Genomic DNA, 23,662 nt, shown 5'->3' with positions numbered 1-23,662 from the left:
GTGGCTCGAACGAAGGACGGCAACGGCAACGGCTCAGAGGAGGACGCCGCATGGACGTAGTCATCCAAGGCGTAGCGTGAGCTCGGGCGAAAAACGCCTGTACGGGCGCGGGTGACCGGACCGGCCACAGGCGCCGGGGGCGCCGAGGGGGTCGGGGGCGCGGAGGGGGCCGGGGGCGCCGAGGGGGCCGCAGGCGCCGGGGGGCGCGGGCATCAACGTCGGGAGCGCCGGGGGCGCCAGCGCCGCGGCTGGAGGAGGCGCCGCATGCGGGGGGGGGGGGCACCTCAAAGACAGGGGCGGGACAAGAGAGGCGCGTGAGCGCCCTGAGAGAGGCGTCGAGGAGCCCGCGTCACCGGTAGCGGGAGGAACAGCCGGGGGTACCTGGTGAAACGGAAACACATGCTCATCAAAGTAAACGTGCCGGGAAGTGAACACACGGTGGGAGACGGGATCGTAGCACCAATATCCCTTGGAGTTGGAGGGGTGGCCGATGAAGATGCAAGCGACAGAACGAGGTGCGAGTTTGTGAGGAGCGGAGTCGGCAGTGCTAGGATAGCAAAGGCACCCGAAAATACGCAAGCCATCATAAGATGGGGGCGTACCGAAGAGAAGATGGTGAGGTGCATAGTTCCACCGTGGGCGGCAAGGGCGAAGATTAAGGAGAAGAGGAGCAGTAGCGAGTGCGTCCAGCCAGAAACGAGGCGGCACGTTAGCATGGAACAGGAGCATGCGAACACAGTCGTTCCGAGTGCGAAGGACGCGTTCGGCTCGACCGTTCTGCTGGGAAGTATACGGGCATGTGAAACGAAAAACTATGTCGTGGTGCGACAGAAAAGTGTGGAAAGCAAGGTTGTCGAACTCTTTTCCATTGTCAGTCTGAAGATTAAGGATGGGACGCCCAAACTGCGTGCTGACATAGGAGTAAAAATCCGTCAAAGTGGAGAGTACATCCGACTTTCTGCGCAAAGGAAAAGTCCACACATAATGAGAATAATCATCAAGAATAACCAGATAATATAAATAGCCCGAATTACTAGGAACCGGAGAGGTCCACACATCGTTATGAATCAACTGAAAAGGAAAAGAAGCTATGGTGGTGGAGTTATTAAACGGGAGGCGAACGTGTTTGCCGACACGATAGGCATGACAGGTGTGATCCTCTATCTTATGGCAACTAAAACTGAAACTCTTAAGAATATGACGAAGTGTGATGGGGTTGGGATGACCCAAACAAGCGTGCCAGAGATCGACGTCGGCGGAGAGAGCAACCGGTGCGGTGGTGGAGGTGGACGGCGAATGCACCGGATAGAGCTCGTCGAGGCTGTCACATCGGTGAAGTACCATCCTGGTTCGAGCGTCCTTGACACAAAACCCAAGCTCGTCAAATTCAACAGTAACAGGATTTTCACGAGTTAAGCGACGAACGAAAACAAGGTTCTTAATAAGATGAGGTGACACAGGTATGTTAGACAAAGTAGTAGGCATGGAATTAGAAGGAAAAGAAGTGTGTCCGACATGTGTGATAGGGAGTGTGGAACCGTCGCCGACAATGATGCGGCGGTCGGTGGTGACGGGAGTGAAGGAGGCAAGATTACCAGGATGAGCAAACATGTGAGCCGTAGCCCCGGTGTCCATGTACCGATCATCACCTCCGGTGTAGTTGTGCGGCGTAGGAGCGGCATGCAGTGCGGGAATGAGCACTGGGTCCCAGGGCGCCGGCGGCAGGGCCGGCGAGGGGGACAGAGACACCATGGGAAGGCCGTAGCCACCGCTCGGCAGCGGCGGTGGGTACTCTCCAGACGGTATGGGAAGCAGCCCTGGCTGCGACTACGGTGCCGGGTAGGCCGGATGGCCCGCCGGAAAAACCTGTTGGCCTGCTGACGACCCCCACCAGTACCCGGGAGCCCCGTGCACGGGCGCGTTGAACGCCCCACGCAACAACAAGGGGTCGACGGGCAGAGTCGGTGCCAGCGGCGGGGCGACGATGGACTGGCCGGAGAGCGCCGGCGGTGGGGCAGCGACGTACGCCAGCGGGAGCAGCGGAGCCGAGCCGGGCGACAAGTCGGGACGGGCTGGCGGGGCGACGCTGGACATGCCGTAGGTAGCGGCCGCCCCGTACGGCGGCGGGGCCGCGCCGTAGGATGCCAGCGGCGAGACGGCAGAGGCGGCAGCGGACGGGCCGGTGGACGCCATCGCTGCGTAGAGCGAGCTCGGCGATGACATAGCAAGGACGGGACGGGGCGGCTCGGACGACTCGGGTTGGGACTGGCAGCGGCTTCGGGCGATACGCCGCGGCTAGGCGGGCGGTACGCGCGGCAGCAGCGGCTATACGTGCGGTTGGCGAGGCGCGTACACGGGCTCGCGGCGTGGTAGGCGAAGCGGCTTTGGCGCGCGACGCAAGGCGCGCACGCGGGGCTGGCGGCGCGCGACGCAAGGGCTGGCAGCGGCGGCTATACGCGCGGTTGGCGAGGCGCGTACGCGGGGCTGGCGGCGTGGTAGACGAAGAGGCTTTGGCGCGTGACGCAAGGCGCGTATGCGGGGCTAGCAAGGCGCGCGGCGCAAGCAGGCGGGCAGGCGGGCGATGCAAGCAGGCGGGCGATGCAGCTAGCGAGGCGAGGCGCTGCGGCTAGCGATCGGGCGGGGCTGGCGATGCGAGGAAGCGGCGGCGGCCGGCGCGGGAGAGGCGCAGGGAGAGGAAGCGGCGGCGGCCGGCGCGGGAGATGCGCAGACGGCAGCGGCGGGGTGGCGGCGGCGGCGGCGCGATGAGACGCGCGGCGGCGGCACGGCGGAAGCGAGAAAAAGACCTAAGAAACTGATATCATGTTTGAGATTGTGTGATTGCACGATGTATTGCTCTTCGTGCATAGGCACGTATATATGATGTATAAAGGTGGGTCATGGACCTCAACTATACAAAAAACTAGGAGGCGGGCTCAATACACAATATGCACATAACACATATACTAAACAATTTGCATCCTACCGAACAATGATTGCTTCTTTTTATAAAAATACGGTATGCCTCGAAAAAGAAGTTAATGACCAATAGCTCATTTCGCTCACATTATTCAGCTACCGATGACTCTTCCTAGTAAACCAAGCAACAAACGGCAATGCCAAAGCAAATCTCACTAGTTCTTGCAAGTGGCTAAGAGGGGAAATGGCCCGTGTGGGCATCTAGCCGTCCACGTCCCGGCATAAATCTAAGCGTAACAAATCACAGAAAACTACATCAGAGTAACAAATCACAGAAAATTAACTAGAAGAGAGCAACATGCAGTGTAATATCCGGCAATAAAATGGTACTCCCCCTGTCCCATAATAAGTAGTGTCAAAATCGTTCTTATATTATGGTACCGAGTGAACAGATGAATGCAGCTGTCACAGCACGATGGGGTCAGAGGCTTGGGACCCTTTCCCTCCCCGGTTCTTGAACCTCTTGGCCTGCACGCAGCTTCGATTGCTCCTCCGAAGCGGCGGTCGCTTCCGCCCCTTATTATGGCCTCCGTCCTCCTCACTGTCCTCGCTCCCTTCCGATGCCTCCTCTTCCCCCGCCTTGCCGTCTTCCCCCTTCTCCTCCTCCTCCCCTGTCGGCTTGTCACAGCATTCCGGCACAGGATGATCGCTGCCGTTCTGCGCCGCTTCATCAGGCACAGGCCCATGTGGATCCGCTGTGCCGATGATCGCTTCTTCACACGGTGGAATGGCAGGAGGGTGCGGTGCAGTCAACTCAGAGGTCCCATCGCCCCCAGCATCCACTGCGGCATTTCCTTCCTTCAAGTGAGAATCCTCCAGTAGTTCATGGATCCGAGCAAACGACGTGGCTACCTCGACGGGAAGTGACCGTTGCTCGAGAAACCGCGTGATGGTTGGGAGCTCCTTCTTGATGCTCTCCACCTACAATTATATGAATGACAGGTCACTTAGACTCTGGACAAAGCTTGCCATCATAAGCATTACCTTTATGGACCAGAGTTTACCACTGCAAGCAAATTGAGACCAGGAAATTCTCGTGCCGTGCTCGCTGGCGTAAAAACATCCTCAGTCGTTTTACAAGTGGCAGCAACTGCTGTATGATCAGGACGAGTAGCATTGATCAACTGCTCGAAATGTTTGATCTCTGATGCATACTCGAGGCTCCAATCCACTGACGCGTTCCACTGATGTCGCTGGAACCCACCAACATCGCCGACCGGATGCTGTTCTTGACCAAACTGACGAGCAAATCGATCTGGGAGATATACTTCCCTCACGTTAAAGTTGATCAGCCATGTTCTGGAGAAGCAGACGCTATCGGGTGCCGAGCACATATTGGGAATAGATGCAGGATCCATGCCCTTGTAAGGTTCCCAGTTCACCTAAGATAAAATGCTTGCATTATCAAATGCAAATGCCAAGTAATAATGCATAACAAAGGATAAAGTATGGCTACGAATTACCGAAATGTAAACTCACATCTGAAACTCGAAGCTGACTGAAAGCTTTTCTGATATCTGAAGCTTCCTTTGCTGGTTGGGAGATTGCATGCCCGGCCCACCTGCATACTCGTGGGACGACAAGTGCTGGATCATCCTCCATATCAGGGCGCATCGCTGGAATATATTCATATATCCACCCCTTTGAACAGAAACTCAAAAGATACATTAGAACACTTCCATACTGGAGCAGTGTCACAACTTAGAACAACTTGATTTTAAAAAGATACTCAGGAAAAAGGAAACATTGTATTCTTTCCAATCGTCCAATGTTTTTTTTACCAATTGTCATTCTCCTGTTGAAATTATTTCTCGTTTTAAGAAGTGTCAAGTGTCAACCATGAGCAGCTTTGTAAATTCTTAGACAACATCCAATGGCGAAAACTTTATAGATGTTCTGTATATCAAATACATGTGATTAGTCACATTTTCCTTTTCGTGTTCATATTTCTCTGTGAATGTAGCATCATTGATATTCTCAAAAACATATTATAGTATTTCTTCATAATGCTAAGAGCTCAAAAAAATACATTGGAATCTTTTTTCACAATGTAACAGTAGAGCGAGAACCCAGAAGGCCAGAACAACTTTATTTGCAAAGAGTCTATATATGAAGGACAAAAGGCATTTCATTATTTCCTAACATCAAATTCCTTTTTTCAATTGTATGAATGTAACATCTCATTTGTGCCTTTTCAGCTCTTATTCCACTGTGCATGCATATATAGTTATTTTCTGTTTGCAGTAACATTAGAGAACCGAACATCGCTCAGTGGGGGTGCACGCTCAGTACACCCGCTGGCGAGGCTTGCTGTCTATCTATTAATCAAAATGCCATGGGTGCTAGTGCCCGTTGTTTGAAAATAAATTAGTCTACAGTAACATTATCACTGTTTCTCAAACCTAATGCAGAAATTTTATTCAACAAAGAAGAAGGGTTTGCGAAGTTAAATAGACTGGAAGAAAATAACCGAAGTAAGATTTGCCCCTGATAAATGAGAGTTCACATACCATGAGCAGAGTGGCGCTGCCGAATAGTCTTTTTCTGGCAATAGAGTGAGAAGACGCTAACATAGAGAGAGCCTTGTAAAGATGAGCAAGAGCAGCAGTGCCCCACGCGTACTCTCGTACCTTGTCAAAGTCCGACAAGAGTGGTAAGTACTTTGGAGAGACATAGCCCTTGTCTTTGTCTGAAAACAGAGTTGCTCCAATCAAGTACAAGAGATATGCTCTTGTTTTGCACGCAATTTCTTTATCAGTAGGATGCTCCGAGAGCTGACTAAACTTGGAGTGTAACCAAGAGAGCTTCACACGGCTACCCCTGCAGTCCTTTGAACCAGGAACTCGGCCAAGGTATTGGAGGAGCAGCTCTTCTGACGACATGTTGAGCACAGCCCCGGTGGTCACCGCACGGCCTATGATCGGAATTCCCAATATGTAGGCAGTGTCCCTGAGTGATGGTGCCATTTCAAAGTCATGGAATCTTGCTGTGTTCGTTTCTTTGCTCCAAACCTCGCAAAATACCCTGAGCACAGTGCGGTTGATGGCCAGATCTCCCATGTATTTCAGATTGCCGAGCCCACTGGCGTCGACTAACTGTTGCTGCCGTTCGTTCAGATTCCATGTCTTGAGCTCCTCCGTCGTCTGGCACACTGATAGTTCACGAGCTTCCTGCATGATTACGCACCACATGTTATACATGCAGGAACCAAAGGAAGGTTTGGCAAATTGGTGTCACTTGGTTTATGAAGATAACTACCTGATTGCGACCTTTGTCAGTTGGTACCGCCTCCGAGGATTCCATTTAGTTCTGCTGCATAGATAAAACACCATAGTTATTTCAAATGGAACAAAACACGGTAAGAAAAAAGTTCAAACCATGCACGAGGGCTGCATGTGTTATATTATGGGAGGATAAAAGCTTACAGGCCATAAAACAACCACAAAGTCCAAAAGAGAAAACATCAACAACGACAAAACTAGAGTAAATGTTTAGTAAGGGGGGCAGAGTGAAGAGTTATGTAATAAGTGTATGCAAAATAAGAACCAGAGACAGAATCTATTGTTAGAATAAAAAATTAATGGAAGGTCTGAACAGAGCATAGATGATGTGCGGTAACAGGAAGTTGGGAAGGATGTAGATTTCAGATTTTCAATGGTTTGGCCTTTAAATTGCATTTAATTATCAAAACCAATTGTTGGGAGTTTGAATGGTAAAAGGGCAAGCAAATACAGATTATAATCAACAAGAATGTGAGACAAGACAACGGCATGGAAACCAGAATTCCATAAAAGCATAAACGACTGCAATGAGTCAAGTCCTTGAAATACGGCGTTAGCAAAATTATTCATGATGGTGTGTTCACAGTGATATGCCTTGCCTACATTGGCACAAGAATAAGAATCAGACCGGTTGGCAGGCGACAGACGCCCCAGGTAAAAAGAAAAGGAGCATACTATTACTAACCAACCAGCCATAGTTTTTTTTTTTTTTTTTGAAAAGTGAGTTGGAAAGAGGGACATAGTTGAAGTAAACACAAAGATGCACTATTATGCAACTAGCGTAAGAAATTCAGTACTCCTTTAAATTGACTATACACCGGAGGAAGAGAAGCAAGCCCTAAGTTGATACCTGCGCCAGATCAAGAAGATGATCCAGCCATTTAGTGCACGACAGCAAAATAAGATGAGAAACCGGTGTCACAAAATACCAGAGAAACGCATCTGGCCATTACGGATTTCGCCTTGTAAAGCTTTTTTTTCTCTCTCTAGATAGAGAGAGAACCTTTCCCCTTGTAGAGCGAAGATGCTGGACAAGCGTGTCCTCTGGCTTCAAACCCCACCACCATGGCAACACGCAAGCTTGAGGGGGAAAAAAGGGCCAAAACCCCCAAAACCCTAATCAAGAGCAGTGAATGGCGGCTGGTGAAGGAGAGATCTACGACGAGAATTAGGAATTCTAGTTGAGTCGAGTCAACCACGAGCAGAGGATGATCTTAGACGACCCCTTTTATTCAAAATAAAAGGGGGATGATCCTAGACGGAAAAAGAAACTGAACTGAAACGCGCACACATACAATCGAGAGAGAGAGAGAGAGAGAGAGAGAGAGAGAGAGAGCAAACCAGGGTGAATCGCAGGAAGACGAAGGAAGTGTCGAATGGAATGGCCAAGAGCAGCGGGTTTTGGGCGACGAACGGACTGCTCTGCTCTGCTCTTGGCGGTCATATAATTATGACTGGCCTGACTCTGGCTCCTTTGGGAAAGGAAAGGCTCGCGCTGACATGCGGGTCCAGTGGACGCCCGTGAAGCCAAAACGTGGCACCCAGGACAGCATGCATTGCAAGCTCGCTCTCTGTTTTAATGTAGAGCAGTCCAATTTATGGCAATTCCTGAATGGTGCTACCAGCCCTACTTGACAACCAACCGCGTCCCTCGCCCACTCACGGCTGCCTCGCCAGTTTCTCCTTCAGATTGTAGTTTCTCGTTGATGAGTAGGAGTAGGGGTAGATCTAGCGAGAAGCGACCATGCCAAAGCCATCCGGGACGAAGGACATGGTAATTTCCCTACATTCTCACCACCCTGCCATGGCTGCAACATTTCCTCTCAAAATTCAAGATTGGGCGTGTTCCCAACATGAAATTCTGAGAGACCACCGCAACATCCTATCCTGGCATTCTGTCATGGCCAGCACTTGCGCATATCTACGGCGCAAAGAAAACACAGAGGGCCACAAAGCACAGCATCACCAAAACGCAAGTGCCGCAGATCAACTGGAGAGGATAGATAGCACATCCGATCCGGTGCATACGCCACAAAGGTTGCGGCATCCACCTTGCGCTACGGCCTACAGGACTCATGTGTGCACACACGCATGCCAAAGGCCAGCTTTTCACTCACCGGTCACCACGACCAAAGGCCTACAAACGCTACATAAAACAGTAAACTGTCTGCGGCAGCGCGACGACAGGTCCACTACTTTGTACAATGCCCAAGACCAAACGGCGGGCAGCGTCAGTCCCTTCCTTATCAGAGGAAGATCGGGTTGGTCTCCTCGGCCCCAACCCCGTCCCTGTGCTTGAACATCTTGAGCTGCACGCACATCCTTCCACTCCTTCGGACCCCCTGGTTGCTCCTCGGGGTTCCGGATTCCTCACGCCTCCGGCTCCTTGATTCCGGCAAGCTCGAGTCTCCAGACGACTCTGCTGTCAAATGCGACATTTGCCAGGGATCCATCACCTCATTTTCCTTCAACGCTTCCCCTCTGTTTAGCAGAGGCACGGTGCCATCCAACACCCTGTCACACTTGCCAGCCTGATAAGGCACCAGCGCACCTGCATACCGGTCTACCCCGCAGTCCTGAGGGCTTGAAGGATCTTCAGAGAGCGAAGGTTTCCTCGCCCTCTTTCTTGGATTCTTTGCTCTGACATTCTTGCTCTGAGCTGCTTCATCTTTCCTTTCATTGCTCTGTGGTGGGGAGTAAGTTTTGATCATCGTGCTCACCCTCTCTAGGAAGCTTGCAACCTCTTCAGGGAGTACCTGTCCCTCCAGATAACGATCAATTACCGGGAGATCATTCTTCAAATCTTCAACCTACAGCCCACAACCAATGATCACATCAAGGATCACCTCATATGCTAAAAATCTACAAAGAAAGAGATTCCTATTGGGGCCTTACCATCATAGAGAAGTTTTGAGATGCATTCCGGCTGCATCTGGTAGTAGTCTGTCCAGCTATAGACTCACTCGGGAGGGAGTTTATATTAGCTTCCGTACAAGGGATAAAACGACAGCCAACCAACTGATGGAAGTCCTCAATCTCACGAGCATACTCAACCCTCCAGTCTTTCCCCTTACTCCAAGTTCTTCTTGCCCACATTGGCACCTGATAGAGGCGACCTTGTTCCCTCCCAAACTGCCTATTGAACCGGTCAGGTACATACACCTCTTTTATGTTAAAGCTGATTAGCCATGTCCGAGAGTGGCAAATGTTATCTGCTGCGATGCAATATCCTGGAACAATCGCTGGATTTATGTCCTTGTAAGGATTCCAGTTGACCTGAAGAAATGATTAAGATAAAATTAATTCAACAGCAGTTCATTTGTGGGAATAAATTTATAAAATAGGCAATTTGCACTTGCATCGGACAACTGAAGCTGCTCGAAATCCTTTCTCCATTCCATAACTTTCTTTCTCTGCCCACGTGTTGTTCCTCCAAAGTTCCATCGGCATGCCCGGGGCAGCAACGTGTTCTGATTCTTTTGTTGGGGTTGAGTCAAAGGAATATACTCATAAATCCAAGCCTAGTATGAACAAGGGGAATCTCTAATTAGTGAACAAGATGGCACAAAACTAGAGATAACAAGGGAAATCTCTAATTATTGAACAAGATGGCACAAAGCTAGACATATAACAATAGAAATACACAAGAAACAATACCATGAGCAAAGTTGCACTGCCAAGAAACTGGGTAGTAGCATTTGGTGTTACTGCGACAGACAATCCTCTGTACAAATGAGCAAGGGCTGCAGCCCCCCAAGCATATTCATGTATCTTCCTGAAATCCCCCAAAAGTGGTAGATATCTTGGGGATACAAATCCCCTCATTGTGTCGGGAAATAAGGTGGAGCCAACCAAATATAGAAGGTACGCTCGGGTGCTGAATGCAATGTCATTGATGGTGGGGTTTTCTGGCAGTTGATGGAATTTCCTGTACAACCAGGTTAATCTGATCAATCCACATAGTTGCTCTCCGCTTCCAGGGCTCTCTCCTAAGTAATGCAAGCACATGCGATTCACGGCTTCATCACCAATGGGTTCTGCCGTCACCACATGACCAGTCACTGGGATTCCTAGAATATATGATACGTCACGGAGAGACGGTGCCATTTCAAATCCCATGAAATGTGCAGTATTTGTTTCGTTGTTCCATCTCTCACAGAAGGCTGTAAGCAAGGAACGGTCAATGGTAAATCCTGTCGTAAGAGCAAGATGTCCAAGACCACTAGCATTGACTACTTGTTGTTGTTCATCAGTTAGAACCCATTCTTTTAGCTTCCGTGTCTGCTGGCTTGGTAGCAGAACACCATAACGCTGTACAAAATAGAGCTTGTCAGTACATATTTTTGCTCACGGCGACCGAATGAAATGGAGGAAAGAGCCACGTACTGTCCAGGTTTGCGAGCTACCAACTGCTCTTCGGCCATTTGGTTTTTGTTGCTGTGTTGTCTGATCATGAGCTGAGGGGTTCATCTTATCCTGGAAAACACGGTAAGAAAATGAAGGTAAATGTTCCACGTCCACTATTGTTAAGCAAAAAGGTAGACTGAACAGGGATGTTGTTATTTGTGCAGATCCAGTTGATACAAATGATGTGTAAAAAAACTAAAAAGGAAACAACATATTGGAAGCAATACACTAAAGTGCATGTTCCCGAATAATGACAAGAAAGCGACACCATTTCTTATAACTGCTGAAAGTGATGGCCAGCAATCACTAGATTCAAATACACACCATTTCTAACGGAATATTTTGAGCAGTAAAATAACGCACAGGGTCTGATAAGTTAAGGGATGCTTGTGCAACATAAATATAGTCAAACACACAATAATTCAGAATTTCAGATAGAGAACGTCTATGGGAAATACATTTTTTAGTTAAAGTATGTTTTGAACATTTTCCTGCCCTATAATTTGCCGACTACCCACCACTCCCACTGGTAGGATGATTCATGGATAGTGGGAAGCACAAGTAAAGTGCATTACATACACATACACATGCACAAAAGGTCCATCCATGGCCACTATTTGTTCTATAAAATCTAAACAGTGGTAGGTGTAGAATTTGTTTTTACTGTTTTTTGGTAGAAATAAAAGTGAGGTAAGTCTGAGTAATAATAATGTTTTTTCCTTAAGTAACCAGCTGAGGAGATGAGCAGGACACTAAAGATGATCCCGCCATGTAACTGTTTTTTTTGTAGAAATAAAAGTGAGGTAAGTCTGAGTAATAATAATGTTTTTTCCTTAAGTAACCAGCTGTGGAGATGAGCAGGACACATCTTTAGTGTATTGCTTCCAATATGTTGCTTGACCAGGCCAAGGAAAAGGGTCGTGAGACGAGAATCACGGCATCTGTAAGAGTAAGGCCCTGTTTGGTTCACAAGTCCTAGGACTTTTTCTAGTCTCAACTAAAAAGTCCCTAGTCCCTAAAAAGTCCCCCCCCCCCCTGTTTGTTTCCAGGGACTAAAAAGTCCCTAGTCCCTCCCTAGAGGTTATTAAATGACATGTAAAAGACCATGTTACCCCTGGTATACAGAAAAATAACAACCAAACAACACCATGGGGCGGCGGGGCAATGGGTGCTGGGAGGGGCATTGTTGGAAAAGTCCCAAAAAAGACTCTTCTTCATTTAGTCCCAAAAAGCAACTTTTAGTCCCTAGTAGTCCCTCCTGTTTGGTTAAAAAGTCTCTAAGAGGGACTTTTTCTAGTCCCTACACCAAAAAGTCCCTGGAAACAAACACCCCCTAAGGCTCCAAGGGGGTTATTGTTCTTCAGGGTGGCAGCTCGAGGTGCGGGACATGATCCCGATGAAACCGGGTAAGTGACCTAATTACAATCTATTTCATGCAATATTAAGTCTAACCACGTGACAAAAGGAGAAACGGAAAATGGAACCTTTGCTGGTGTGTGTACGTTATCACCCGCCCCCTAGGTAGATCCAGCTTTTAATGAGGCGATATAGCATGAGTTTTCAATGTTCTCACGGCAGATCCAGCAAATGGGCACAACATGGCAAACAATAAACAGACTGATTCTGTTTTGTCAAATATAAGTTTTTCCTAGAAAAGCCTTACAATAAATAAGTGCCGTGAAAACCTGCCGGGTCAGCAAATCATGCAGGGTGACTGTGCTGTGCGTTAATCATCGCAATAGCTAGAGATGGAACACATGCAAGACAGCAAGATTCACCCATCCAAAAGAAAATTTATCATAATTAAGATTTAAGACTGATCCAGAATTATTACACTTTAGAAGTTAGTACAATCTTGTCCTCGAAATTAAATTAAATGCGGCTGCATGATTTTTATTATGTACTCTTCTCATATTGAACTAGGGGAGTAAAGGCTCCGTAGGCGTTGACTGCCATATTTAATTTGACTAAGAACAGAACTTGGTTAACTTGAAGTTAGGTCCATACATGCAGATCTTGCCCTAAACATAGAACGCTATCCTCCAAGGCGCTAGCAGATATCAGCATTATTCAATCCACGAGATGAACCTCAGCTCTCTCGCCCCTTGGGCTCCATCCCGCCATGTAATTGTTTGTCGATGAACTGGAATCTCAGAACCAAATTCAACTTATTCCATCACAGTTGACCTTTTATGTATCGTAAGATGTAAGATTAATCCTTTTCAAAGCTGGGTCGCGATTGGAACGAATGGGAAAATGAAGCAATATCCATAATATCTATCGGTATGCGGAAAACTGCATGATATTTTTTCCATCCATCAGTGCCTTGTTAATCCAAGTACAATGGCAACTCTGGAAAAGAAAAGCACTTAACCACTAAAATGAGTTCTTTTGCAATGCACCGACAGAATGCAGAACAGTCCATGCGTCTACCATGGGAAGTCACAAGAATCAGGTAAGTCAGCGGAAGAACCAACCAAACCGACACGCCACTCTTGTTATCACCACCACACGCTCAATGATTCGGACAAACCGCAAGGCGGACCCGCGGCGAACGCAGCAATCACCACTACTTTGGCAAATGGTAAGTCAGGCGGCGCAATCAGTTCAGTTGCCACCAGGGAACACGCATGCATGGAACAACTACACAATGCATTAAACCTACGCTGCCTACTTTTTTGCATAGCATTCCGGTCACGATTCACGAAGCCCCCTTACCACGAACACCCGAGGATGAGATTACGGAGAAGTGACATCGATGGATCTAAGAACGAGGGCTCCGTCTAGCCCAGCCCGATAGTGATAGGGAGGGTTGAGAATGACGAGGAGTCGGAGGGTACCTGCTCGCCGGCGAGGGGCGGTAGGTGACGCGCCGCTCGCCTCCGCCTCTGGAGGCTGTTAGGGCACCTCCTTCCCTTCCCTGGGGCTTGGGCGGAGGCGGAAGCCGAGTCGGGAAAGTGGAGAATGGAGCAGGCGGGGCCCACGAGGAGAAAAGCTCATCGAGCGAGCAGCACCTTCCTCTTGTTATAAGCAATTTTAGCCTTCCGTCTGCAACAATGTGGCTGTAGTTTAGTGGTGAGAATTCCACGTTGTGGCCGTGGAGACCTGGGCTCGAATCCCAGCAGCCACACATTTTCTTTTTTTCATGTTTTTTGCTATGCACAAACTCGTTTATCCCTTAAATCCTCACAGTACAATTTTTTCATGTTTTTTGCTATGCACAAACTCGTTTATCTATTAAATCCTCACAGTACAATTTGCTATGCAGGAACCCGTTGTATCTCTTAAATCTTAAGTACAGTTTGTGCACAGTGTCTCTGCTTGCACAAGTCTCTGAAGAAGTACCAGATCTTGCGGCTACAGACAACAGTCTTAACTGTCCTGGCATCAATTCTGCAGTGGTAGGGCATTCACAACCCACAAGTTTTTTTTTGACGGGTTCACAACCAACAAGTAACAACACCATGTTTCCCAAATTGCTTTTGCCAAAAACTAACTCCAGACCGCTTTTGAAATGAAGCCGTACTATACTATTTGCAGGCTGGTTTCATGTTGCAGTTGCTCATAGCGTGGACGACAACATCAGAGAAATCATAACAAGCGGATGCACATGCACCAGAGGAATTGTTCACTTCAGAACCGAGTAATTAAGATGGTGGACTTCATGTCAATCAATCTAAAATTTGAGCTAAAAAGTCAGTCAAGAACCAAGAATTAAATTTAAGAAGTACTGACATTCAAACAAGCACCAAGAAGAATGCTTTGCCATCGTGACAAGTGCTTGACAGTGGCGTCTCCTCCCTCAAGTGATGTAAATGTTACATTCATGTGTGTTGTACATGCTGCAGAGTGCAGGCTTGAACTACTACATTCCTTCAGGCGCGAGTGAATCACCAACAAAATTTGAGCTAAAAGTCAGTCAAGAACCAAGAATGAAAATTCTGCATAGGTTGGGCATTCACAACCCACAAGTTTTTTTTTGACGGGTTCACAACCAACAAGTAACAACACCATGTTTCCTAAATTGCTTTTGCCAAAAACTAACTCCAGACCGCTTTTGAAATGAAGCCGTACTATACTATTTGCAGGCTGGTTTCATGTTGCAGTTGCTCATAGCGTGGACGACAACATCAGAGAAATCATAACAAGCGGATGCACATGCACCAGAGGAATTGTTCACTTCAGAACCGAGTAATTAAGATGGTGAACTTCGTATCAATCAATCTAAAATTTGAGCTAAAAGTCAGTCAAGAACCAAGAATTAAAATTTAAAAAGTACTGACATTCAAACAAGCACCAAGAAAAATGCTTTGCCATCGTGACAAGTGCTTGACAGTGCCGTCTCCTCCCTCAAGTGATGTAAATGTTACATTCATGTGTGTTGTACATGCTGCAGAATGCAGGCTTGAACTACTACATTCCTTCAGGCGCGAGTGAATCACCAACATATAACTATTGTACAAGTTTCCCTCGGCCTACAAAAACCACAATACACTGCAAAAGCTTCTTCCAGCTTTGTTATCTACAAACCCATCTTCTTGGGCCTCAGATATGTCGAACCTTTCTTCAGACCCGGCATAGAGATCTGCTGCTGCTGCTTGGCTCTCTTCCGCCGCTCCCTCTCCTTCTCCAAGAGTGCTGCTTCCGCCTGTTCCTGCCTCAGCTTCTCCATCTCCTCTTCCATGGCTGTCTTCTCCTCCTTCTGTCTCTTCTTGTGGTCCAGCAGGGAGGTGTCCGTGTCTTTCACAGAGAAGAACATAGGACCCAGCTCCGCCAGCCACTGCGGATCCACTGCGCTCACACACTGCATATACTCCTTGGTTGTCAGGACAAGCTCGTGGTACACCACATAGTCAGGGGTGTACCCAAGACCATAGAGAGCACTGCTGGGATGCAGGTGGCACGGCATCCCGTTCCGGCAGTTGACATACTCTCCTATGCCCTTCAACCTTGCTGAGTTATGGAAGTACGCCGAGCAGATAGCTTTCCTCACCACGTCCCATTCCATATGGCATGATGTCAGTGGGATCTTCAGGGCTTTCAGTATGTCTAGCAGTTGAGATCTCACTTCCCGAGCCTTACGGAGACCCTTAACATGGAGGAAATGGTCATTGCACCAGTCTCCTCGATATTGGTTTGACTTCCACTGCAGGTATACATTCAGGAGTGTTAGGTGGTCAGACTCTGGGACAAAGAATTTTTCCCTTGCGGCATCGCTCTCCTCTGCTCGATCTTTTGGCCGGAAGAAAACTGAGGGTACTGAGAGCATGGATACAACGGTCAATACTTCATCAAGGCAGTCCAGCTTCTCCCCCATGAGAAGCATCTTTGCTAGAGTTGGGTCCAATGGGAACTCCACCATCTTCCAACCTATTTCTGTAAGTCCACCAACATTGTTCAAGGCGCCCAACACCCAGAGCTGGTACATGGAGTTGAGGATATTCTCCTGGGGGGGTGGGTCCATGAAGTCAAAATCAAGCAAGTTTTCGACTTTGAGGGACTTCAGTAAGAGAACCACGTTTCCCAGGTTAGTCCTTTGAATCTCTGGCACAGGGTTAGGGAGCATCTCATTCTGGTAAGCTGATTCTGTGAACAGCCTGTAGCATGTGCCAGGACCAGTTCTTCCAGCACGTCCTGCACGCTGGTCTGCAGCTGCTCGACTACACGGAAAAACCTGAAGGGCATCCATGCCCATCCGTGGATTGTATACTTTCATCTTTCCATACCCGGTATCTATGACATAGAAGATACCATCCACTGTGAGGGACGTCTCAGCAATATTGGTAGCAACAATGCATTTGCGAGTGCCCTCTTCTGCCTTTTGAAAGATCTTGGCCTGCAAGTCAGCAGGCAACTGCGAGTAAATCGGCAAGATGGAGAGCTTGGGTACATTCTTCGTGGATGACGATATTAGCTGCTCCATGCGCTCAGCAAGAGCATAGCAAGTAGCCTCGATCTCTTCCTGCCCGGTCATGAAGATGAGGATGTCGCCAGGGCCACTCGTTATGTGAATTGTCATGGCCTGCTTCACTGCCGCTTCCACATAATCTTCACATGGTGTTTTGCTAAACAAGATATTAACTGGAAATGTCCTGCCTGGAATGTTAAATACAGGCACACTGCAGACAAAGAAGATAATTATAGGGTTTGCAGACAGTGGATTCAAATCTTTATAATGGTGAAAAGATATAACAAGTTCTCTTACCCTCCAAAGAACTTTGAGAATTTGTCTGCATTTAGGGTTGCAGATGTGACAATTAGCTTAAAATCCCGCCGGCGTGCAACAACCTTCTTCAATATGCCAAACAAAACATCAGTATTGAGGGATCTTTCGTGTGCTTCATCCATGACGATAACACTACATAAAAGAGGGGGGGAAAGCATTACTACAGCAACCAATATTCCAAAACTGAGGTATATGCATATCACAAGATTTATCAGCACTATGAGAGAACATTGGCAGGTTAACAGCAATACCGATATTTATCAAGGTCGGCATCTTTCAAGGTTTCACGAAGAAGCACTCCATCTGTCATATACTGCAAAACAAACAGAAGGGGAAATATAATATGTGTTAGGAATTCCATGCTAGACAACTGAAAGTCAACCAAAACTAATTGTTGAACTTAAGAATGTTAACCTAAAGAGTTCTCGGAATGTGGCCAATTATATCTAATGAGAAATCATAAGGCTAACACAACAACAAGGTTACCAGCCTATGAATTGAACCTTTCTATAATCAAGTTTTTCTAACACTACAAATATACACAACACATGTTGATGTGAACTAAAGCACAAGCAGAATTGTACCTTTATTATAGTGCTAGAACAAGTGACGTCCTCAAATCGGATAGCATATCCAACTTTATCACCCAGTTCGGTTTCCATTTCTTCACTGACCCGCTTGGCAACACTCATGGCAGCCACACGTCTCGGTTGAGTACAGCCAACAACACCAGTTGTGGTATATCCATCCTCATGCAGATACTGAGTAAGTTGAGTGGTCTTCCCAGAACCAGTTTCACCAACGACCACAACTACTTGATTTTCACGCACAACCTGCTCCATAGCAGCAGCATAACACTGGTTATTAGCATAATAATCATTTCAGAGAAACTAAATACAGAAAGATACAGAAAGAAGTCCAGAATGGTGCATAAATATAGGTGGTGTTCTGAAAGGAAACTAGATTCCAAACTATTCCTATCTTAATGAAGCAGTAGGAATTTGTATATATGTCCTTCCTAGGTGATCTAATGGTCTTCCCTCAACCATATTCCAAATTTGCAACCGTTTTAGATTTTGCGTATATCACAATTCACGGTATATAGAAGTAATCATACAGCTTCGAGATGTGTCTTGTAGTAGAGGAAAGTAAGACAAAAACCATTAAACAAATAGAACACTCATAATAAGTCTATAAAACCAAGTACAAACCTGTAGCAGGTCATCTCGAACAGTATATATGGGAAGATATTGTCTTTGCTGAGAAAGAGATTTAGATTTTGCAAAATCACTGACAGCTTCTGCTTTTTCTTTCAAGTGTTGCGAAAACTTTGCTTCCTCCTTGAAATCAATCTCCCCTTGATCACCAACAACAGCAGTATCTGCATCAACCTGATTTTGCAAAAGTGAGTTGAACATATGGACAAGTCACAACATTTTAAGACATACAAGGGAAATGTGGCAATAGTTTACCTGTTCAGACGTTTTCTCAACACCCAATATATTTCCAAGATTAGATCCAGCAAGCTCCCAGAAGCGTTGCCGCGACTTGTTCTGGCTCTGCTTTTCACGAATTTCCCTAACCAAAACAGAACCCTTTCGTGCAATGATAGCCATATCAGATGTTGGATCCTTCAGTGGCATAACAGGCTCTGCTTGCTTTGTGTATACAACTCGCCCATCCAGGAAGGGAGGTTTCGTATCTGCCAAAAATTAAGCCATCAACTGGTTTTAGTTCAAGTGCATGAATGTACTGTAAACAAGCAGAAATAATTGTTATCAAGAAAAAACATCAAGGGCATTCCAGGGCCCAGGGCCAAGCCATGTCCTATTCGCTTCAAACCTAGCTACTATGTATTATGTAAAAGAAAGAAAACATAGAAGAATCACAAATATATGTTTCAAATTGACATATAAAGGATGGAAACATGTGAGCGGTTGATGATGCTTGCTGTCTTCATATACTTCCTCTGTTCCAAATTATAAGATGGTTTGGTAGGCTATAAAATAGCCTAACAAAGCGTCTTATAATTTAGGATGGAGGTAGTAGAAGCTATTGAGAGTGAATAATCAGAAAGATCGCAGGTTCACATTGAACACTCATGTCCACCAGCTACTTAGTCAGCACATATACCAGCGAATGGAGATGGGAGCACTTAGCCAGCACATAAACCAGCAAACGGAGATGGGAAATCAGACAAATACTCCCTCCGTTCACAAATATAAGATATTCTAACTTTTTTGTGAATCGGATGTATATAGACACGCTTTAGTGTGTTTGTTCACCCATTTCAGTCTGTGTATAGTCCATACTGAGATATCCAAAAGATCTTATATTTGTGAATGGAGGGAGTAGCTAATAGCATTGTGCTGGTTAATTTATACATTACAAACATATTTAATGTTTCCATCACTTCACAAGAAGGAATATTCTTGAAACTCTAATGCAAGAGAAACAGGGGATTGTTCACAAAAGGTTTGGTGTGATGCTTGCTTTAGTCACAACTAACGCTGCAAGCAGAACATCGCCAAAATGAATTTCTGACAGGGAAGGAACATACCATGAACAAGAAGTATTACTTTACGCTCGTCCTCATCATCAAATTCTGTCTGCACCTCTGTTCCTCTAACAGCTCCAGACCTCAACAATTGTCTGTCCTCCCACTGAGCATTATCAGCAGTCATCTGTGATAATTTCTTGCTCTGAGAAAGGGTCATCAGACTACCATCTTTACGAGTCTGCAAGCAATAAAAATAGTTAAAAAACCAGAGTGTAACATGTTAAATCGACAAGTAAATGACAAACTACCATATTAAGTGTCGTGGTTTTAGTTCATTATTATGGATCGGAGGGAGTACAATAGATGACCAGGGCAAATAGAAGCATATATCTAACGCGATGTCTCTCAACTTGACTTTTTACAATGCATTTTGACATGTATGTGAGTATAATATCAGGTGGTTACAGGAAAACTGAAGCCACAATACATGACACTTTACTAGAACAAATTCGTGCTAAGATAAAGTACTAGACCCTACATGCAGTCATTTACCATACACACTGACATAGTTCTCTACTACGGGGTTGCAATAATATGTGCCACTCTACTCCTATGAATAGAGCTGGTAAATGTTAGAATGGAGTACTTCAAAGTGTGATTAAACATTTAAAAAAATTACCAATTTCTTAGGCAATTGTGCTTCCTTCTTTTTGTAGGAGCTATCATCTGCAGCATAATTATCACCATCGAACACAGTGTTGTGTTCTTCACAATCATACCTGAAGAATTTGTGAAGGTTAGAAGAATGACTAGCTAAACTTTGGTTTTCTGACAATATAAGAATGTTGAGTTGCTATATTCATTTATAAACACTAGGACATAAGGAATTTCTAAAAGGGTAAGTACCAGGCACGGTCAGCATTATAATCCATCTCTTGCATCATTTCCTCGGTAATATCATAATTCCTATCAGCAGCTGAGGGGCTTCTATCAGCTTCAGCATCCTGAAATAAGAGGGTGATGATTATAGGTATAATGACCACAGATCGAAGAAACAAAATCAGAGTTTAGATGAACCTATAAAGTGATCCGAAAAGAATCATGACTTACATTTGAAAAGGTAAGCAGATGAGATCTTCCACTGGAACTTGAATACGAAGACCCTTTTGATGAACCTGAAGCCCTCACAGGAGCAGGCGAGGGAGAAACATGATCCCAAGGGGATGCTGGACATTTAAAAGAGCATAGATAATATGAGTATGAGTAAATTATAGTCAGATCACTGAGATATGAAGTAACATATTTACTTTCACAGAAACAAAGTTAAATATCACAAAAGATAGAGCTGAACTGTCTTTACCTGCGGAACGGGGTGTATTCCCGCCTAGCCAAGGAGACACCAAACGTGCATCGGGAGATGCAGCAGCCAGCATAGGAGATCGTGTTGGATAATGTCTTTGGGAGCCAGGACGATCATCACGGTACTCCCGGCGAGGTGTATCTTCCCATTCCCATCGGCCACTGTCCCAGTCAGATCTTGCTGTAATTGCAACCACACTCCTGTCAGCTTGCATGTTAAGCCAGTCAAGAACCAAAACATGACAAAGAATACTATACCAACAAAGTACCAGGTGTTCTTGAGCTTCTCGAGCTATAGTCATCCCGACTTCTTTTGTTTGTGTAGTCGATAGATGTAGATCTGCTCCGTTCATTACGCCTACTATTCGATTCCCTGTCATCACGGTATCCTCGCCTTCCACTGCTACTATAACCAATGGATGCAGATGTCTCGCGTTCACCACGTTTGTCACGGGATCTTCTGTCATCATCCGGTTCGTACCTAGAGGCGGGGGTCTGTAAGCAACAAGGAAATAAATGCTGAGTTTAGTAAAACCCTAAAGTAATAAAACTCTTGACAGAGTAAGCCCTAAACCAAGCGAGAGAATGTTGTTATTACTGACCTGTTGCCGATGGGATTCATCTCGATGTCTGGGTGTAAGACCCCTTTCATTCTCATCAGTGACTGTAGATTCTGAAACAGAGTATAAAGCTTTAGTTTGACTAAGTTACATCAATGAAAATGAATAGTCGGCATACAGCCATAACACAGTAAGAGTATATATCTCAGTAGATATTTTACGCCAGAGCTGTATATATGGTCAATGGATCAAGAGAAGAAGAGGCACCTTTCGACGATGTTTTCTCACTGGAATTGGTTCCTCGATAACGGCGAGCCACGATGCCACGGTCAACACCGGACAGGCTGCTTGCATCATTTTCTGTAGATCCTGGCCTCTCATCTTCATCCATAGAAGAAGCAGCCGTCACTACCTTCTCAGGAGGCCGCTTAAATGAATTGTTAACTTCCTTTTCTCTTTTCTTGTGTGCGAGCAGGTCCAAACCTGCAAGACAGACTAGCGATTAGCTCACTCTAAATCTCTAAGCTCCTGGCATGGCTACACGTGTTAAAACACGAAGTGGGATCAGTTCATTAAGTCTATAAATCGCAGGTGGCGCCCAATTTGACTAGCAGATAGCTCTAGATTAGAAGATGTAAAGCCCAAGCATCATACCTAGCGCGGATTTCCCTGGCGGAGGCCGGTACATGACCTTATCCTTGGTCGGCAGTATCAGACCCTGCGCCGTGTCATCCTCCGGCCCGAGGGTGCTTGTCGTCGCGTCAAGGTCAAGTCTCCCGTCGGAACTCATCATGGGCAGTGGCGGAGCCAGGAATTTGCTACTGGGTATTCCTGTCAAAAAAAATTTTGGCCAAAGCAATAAAATAGAACAACAAATGTACAATAAGATGGCAATATCAATGACTTAATGACCATACATCGATAAAAGTAGCAAAATATCAGTGTGGCAATATCTCTAACAATTAAGGAAGATTACATAGCAAAGGAAATTACAATATGACTTTACGATCCCCTTTTTAGAAGAGATTGATGACATCCTCATCTTTCACTTGCTTGAAGAATTCTCTCTCAACAAATGTAACCAAGCAACTATTCAAATATTCATCATCCATTTTGTTTCTTAGCGAATTCTTCACATATTTCATCGAGGAAAATACCCTCTCAACACTAGCAGTGGCTACCGGAAAAATGAGCACCAACTTAAGAAGTTTGTAGACAATATAATATTGTTCATTCTTTTTTTACTTAATCATCAAATCCATCAGATAAACATTCTTCTTCTTGAAACTTCAATGTCCATTTAGTTCAATTTCAGTTTACAAACAATCAGTGAATGGCTTCTACTGCTTATAGCAATCATAGGCGGCGGCATTTATAACAAATCTTCAGATTTCTTAAATAAACAGAGGGCAAAAAATACCTTGGTGGAGCACTGGAGCTGTGCCGTGGTCAGTAGAGGAGGGGTCAGCGGTGCATCTGTGGAGGAGAGGACTGGAGGTGGAGGGCGCCAGCAGGCAGCGGCAGCAGGGAGGCCGGAGGCTGGATCCCCGAGCGGCCGAGCCGGTCCGGGGCAGTCCGGGAGGGGCGGACCGGCGGAGGGGGAGGGCCGGCCGGACTGGAGGAGGGGACGGGGAGGGAGAGGGCCGGCCGGAGTTGGAATCGCCGCCGCCGCTAGGTTTAGGAATCGGAAAACAAAGGAGGGAGAGATGCACGGCTGCTCGCTCGCCCGCGCGCGTAACTAGACAGCGCTTGCTCCTCTCTCTTAGGTTGGCTGCATTAACTTCTGGGCCATATAACATATGTATATTAAAAAAATAGGCCAAAATCTTGGGTATTCCCAGCGCCGCCACTGAATTCGTGGGGAGGCGTCGTTGGAGCCGGAGCCGGAGATGAGGACCGGGGACGTTGGCTCGAGAGCGGGCGTAGCGCCAGTAGCCGCGTCGGGAGGGCGGCAGTGTATCGCTCGCCGGCGTTGGGGGCGGCTGGCCGATGGAGGAGCTGCGGCGGCGGGATAGAAGAGAGGAGGCGCGGGTTAGTGGGGTCGGTTTGGGGAATCAGATGTAGAGTCAGAGAAGGCGGTACGGGACGGGCTGGGTCGATTCGGGACTGATTGATCTGAAGGCGGTATATGGGTCGAACATGTCTATTTTGTTTGGTTTTGATGAATCATGGTTGGGTTTGGGGTACCCTGACTTCATATTCCGTTTTGGACCTGTTTAGGACACATTTAGATATGACATAGTTATATCACATCTAAACTCATGTTCACTCAGTTTGTGGTTTAATTTTTTTGGGTTTTTATCATTTATGCCATTAGTTGTGTCCCACTACTCAGTTTTGCCATTAGAAATTG

The 23,662-nt window shown here is 46.5% G+C and overlaps 3 protein-coding genes and 1 non-coding gene across 6 annotated transcripts; 1 reads left to right on the top strand and 3 right to left on the bottom strand.

Moving 5' to 3' along the window:
* Positions 1-3,149: 3,149 nt before the first annotated feature.
* LOC109744396 (protein MAIN-LIKE 1) lies at positions 3,150-8,131 on the bottom strand. 3 transcript variants are annotated; one of them, XM_020303511.4, is made up of 6 exons: positions 7,599-8,103; positions 6,235-6,285; positions 5,487-6,146; positions 4,456-4,617; positions 3,981-4,358; positions 3,150-3,897 (listed from the first exon to the last, which is right to left on the bottom strand). In XM_020303511.4, the coding sequence occupies exons 2-6, from the start codon at positions 6,277-6,279 to the stop codon at positions 3,382-3,384; spliced, it is 1,761 nt and encodes a 586-aa protein (XP_020159100.1). In that variant the 5' UTR covers positions 6,280-6,285; positions 7,599-8,103; the 3' UTR covers positions 3,150-3,381. The 3 variants fall into 3 exon arrangements, with proteins under 3 accessions (XP_020159100.1, XP_020159099.1, XP_040254561.1); XM_020303510.4 differs by having other exon boundaries at positions 3,239-3,897; positions 6,235-6,288; positions 7,599-8,131; XM_040398627.3 differs by lacking the exon at positions 7,599-8,103 and adding an exon at positions 7,187-7,228 and having other exon boundaries at positions 3,239-3,897; positions 6,235-6,288.
* An 88-nt stretch (positions 8,132-8,219) lies between these two features.
* On the bottom strand, positions 8,220-13,659 carry LOC109744395 (protein MAIN-LIKE 1). Its single transcript, XM_020303509.4, has 6 exons — positions 13,505-13,659; positions 10,644-10,733; positions 9,915-10,568; positions 9,617-9,778; positions 9,153-9,533; positions 8,220-9,067 (listed from the first exon to the last, which is right to left on the bottom strand). The coding sequence occupies exons 2-6, from the start codon at positions 10,725-10,727 to the stop codon at positions 8,504-8,506; spliced, it is 1,845 nt and encodes a 614-aa protein (XP_020159098.1). The 5' UTR covers positions 10,728-10,733; positions 13,505-13,659; the 3' UTR covers positions 8,220-8,503.
* Positions 13,660-13,722: 63 nt separating this feature from the next.
* TRNAH-GUG (transfer RNA histidin (anticodon GUG)) lies at positions 13,723-13,794 on the top strand. The gene has a single exon. It is a non-coding gene; the product is annotated as a tRNA-His (tRNA).
* A 1,131-nt stretch (positions 13,795-14,925) lies between these two features.
* LOC109744394 (pre-mRNA-splicing factor ATP-dependent RNA helicase DEAH7) lies at positions 14,926-23,407 on the bottom strand. Its single transcript, XM_020303507.4, has 16 exons — positions 22,730-23,407; positions 21,964-22,140; positions 21,577-21,792; positions 21,352-21,422; positions 21,019-21,244; positions 20,751-20,930; positions 20,501-20,616; positions 20,297-20,394; positions 20,070-20,169; positions 19,451-19,628; positions 18,363-18,592; positions 18,102-18,281; positions 17,475-17,723; positions 17,142-17,203; positions 16,870-17,022; positions 14,926-16,783 (listed from the first exon to the last, which is right to left on the bottom strand). Exons 1-16 carry the CDS (start codon positions 23,106-23,108, stop codon positions 15,187-15,189), a joined length of 4,212 nt encoding a protein of 1,403 aa, XP_020159096.1. The 5' UTR covers positions 23,109-23,407; the 3' UTR covers positions 14,926-15,186.
* Between the last annotated feature and the right edge of the window lie 255 nt (positions 23,408-23,662).

This window comes from Aegilops tauschii, chromosome 2, assembly GCF_002575655.3.
Source record: "Aegilops tauschii subsp. strangulata cultivar AL8/78 chromosome 2, Aet v6.0, whole genome shotgun sequence".
NCBI classification, from domain to species: Eukaryota; Viridiplantae; Streptophyta; class Magnoliopsida; order Poales; family Poaceae; genus Aegilops; species Aegilops tauschii.
This window is presented reverse-complemented; position numbering and strand designations above follow the sequence as displayed.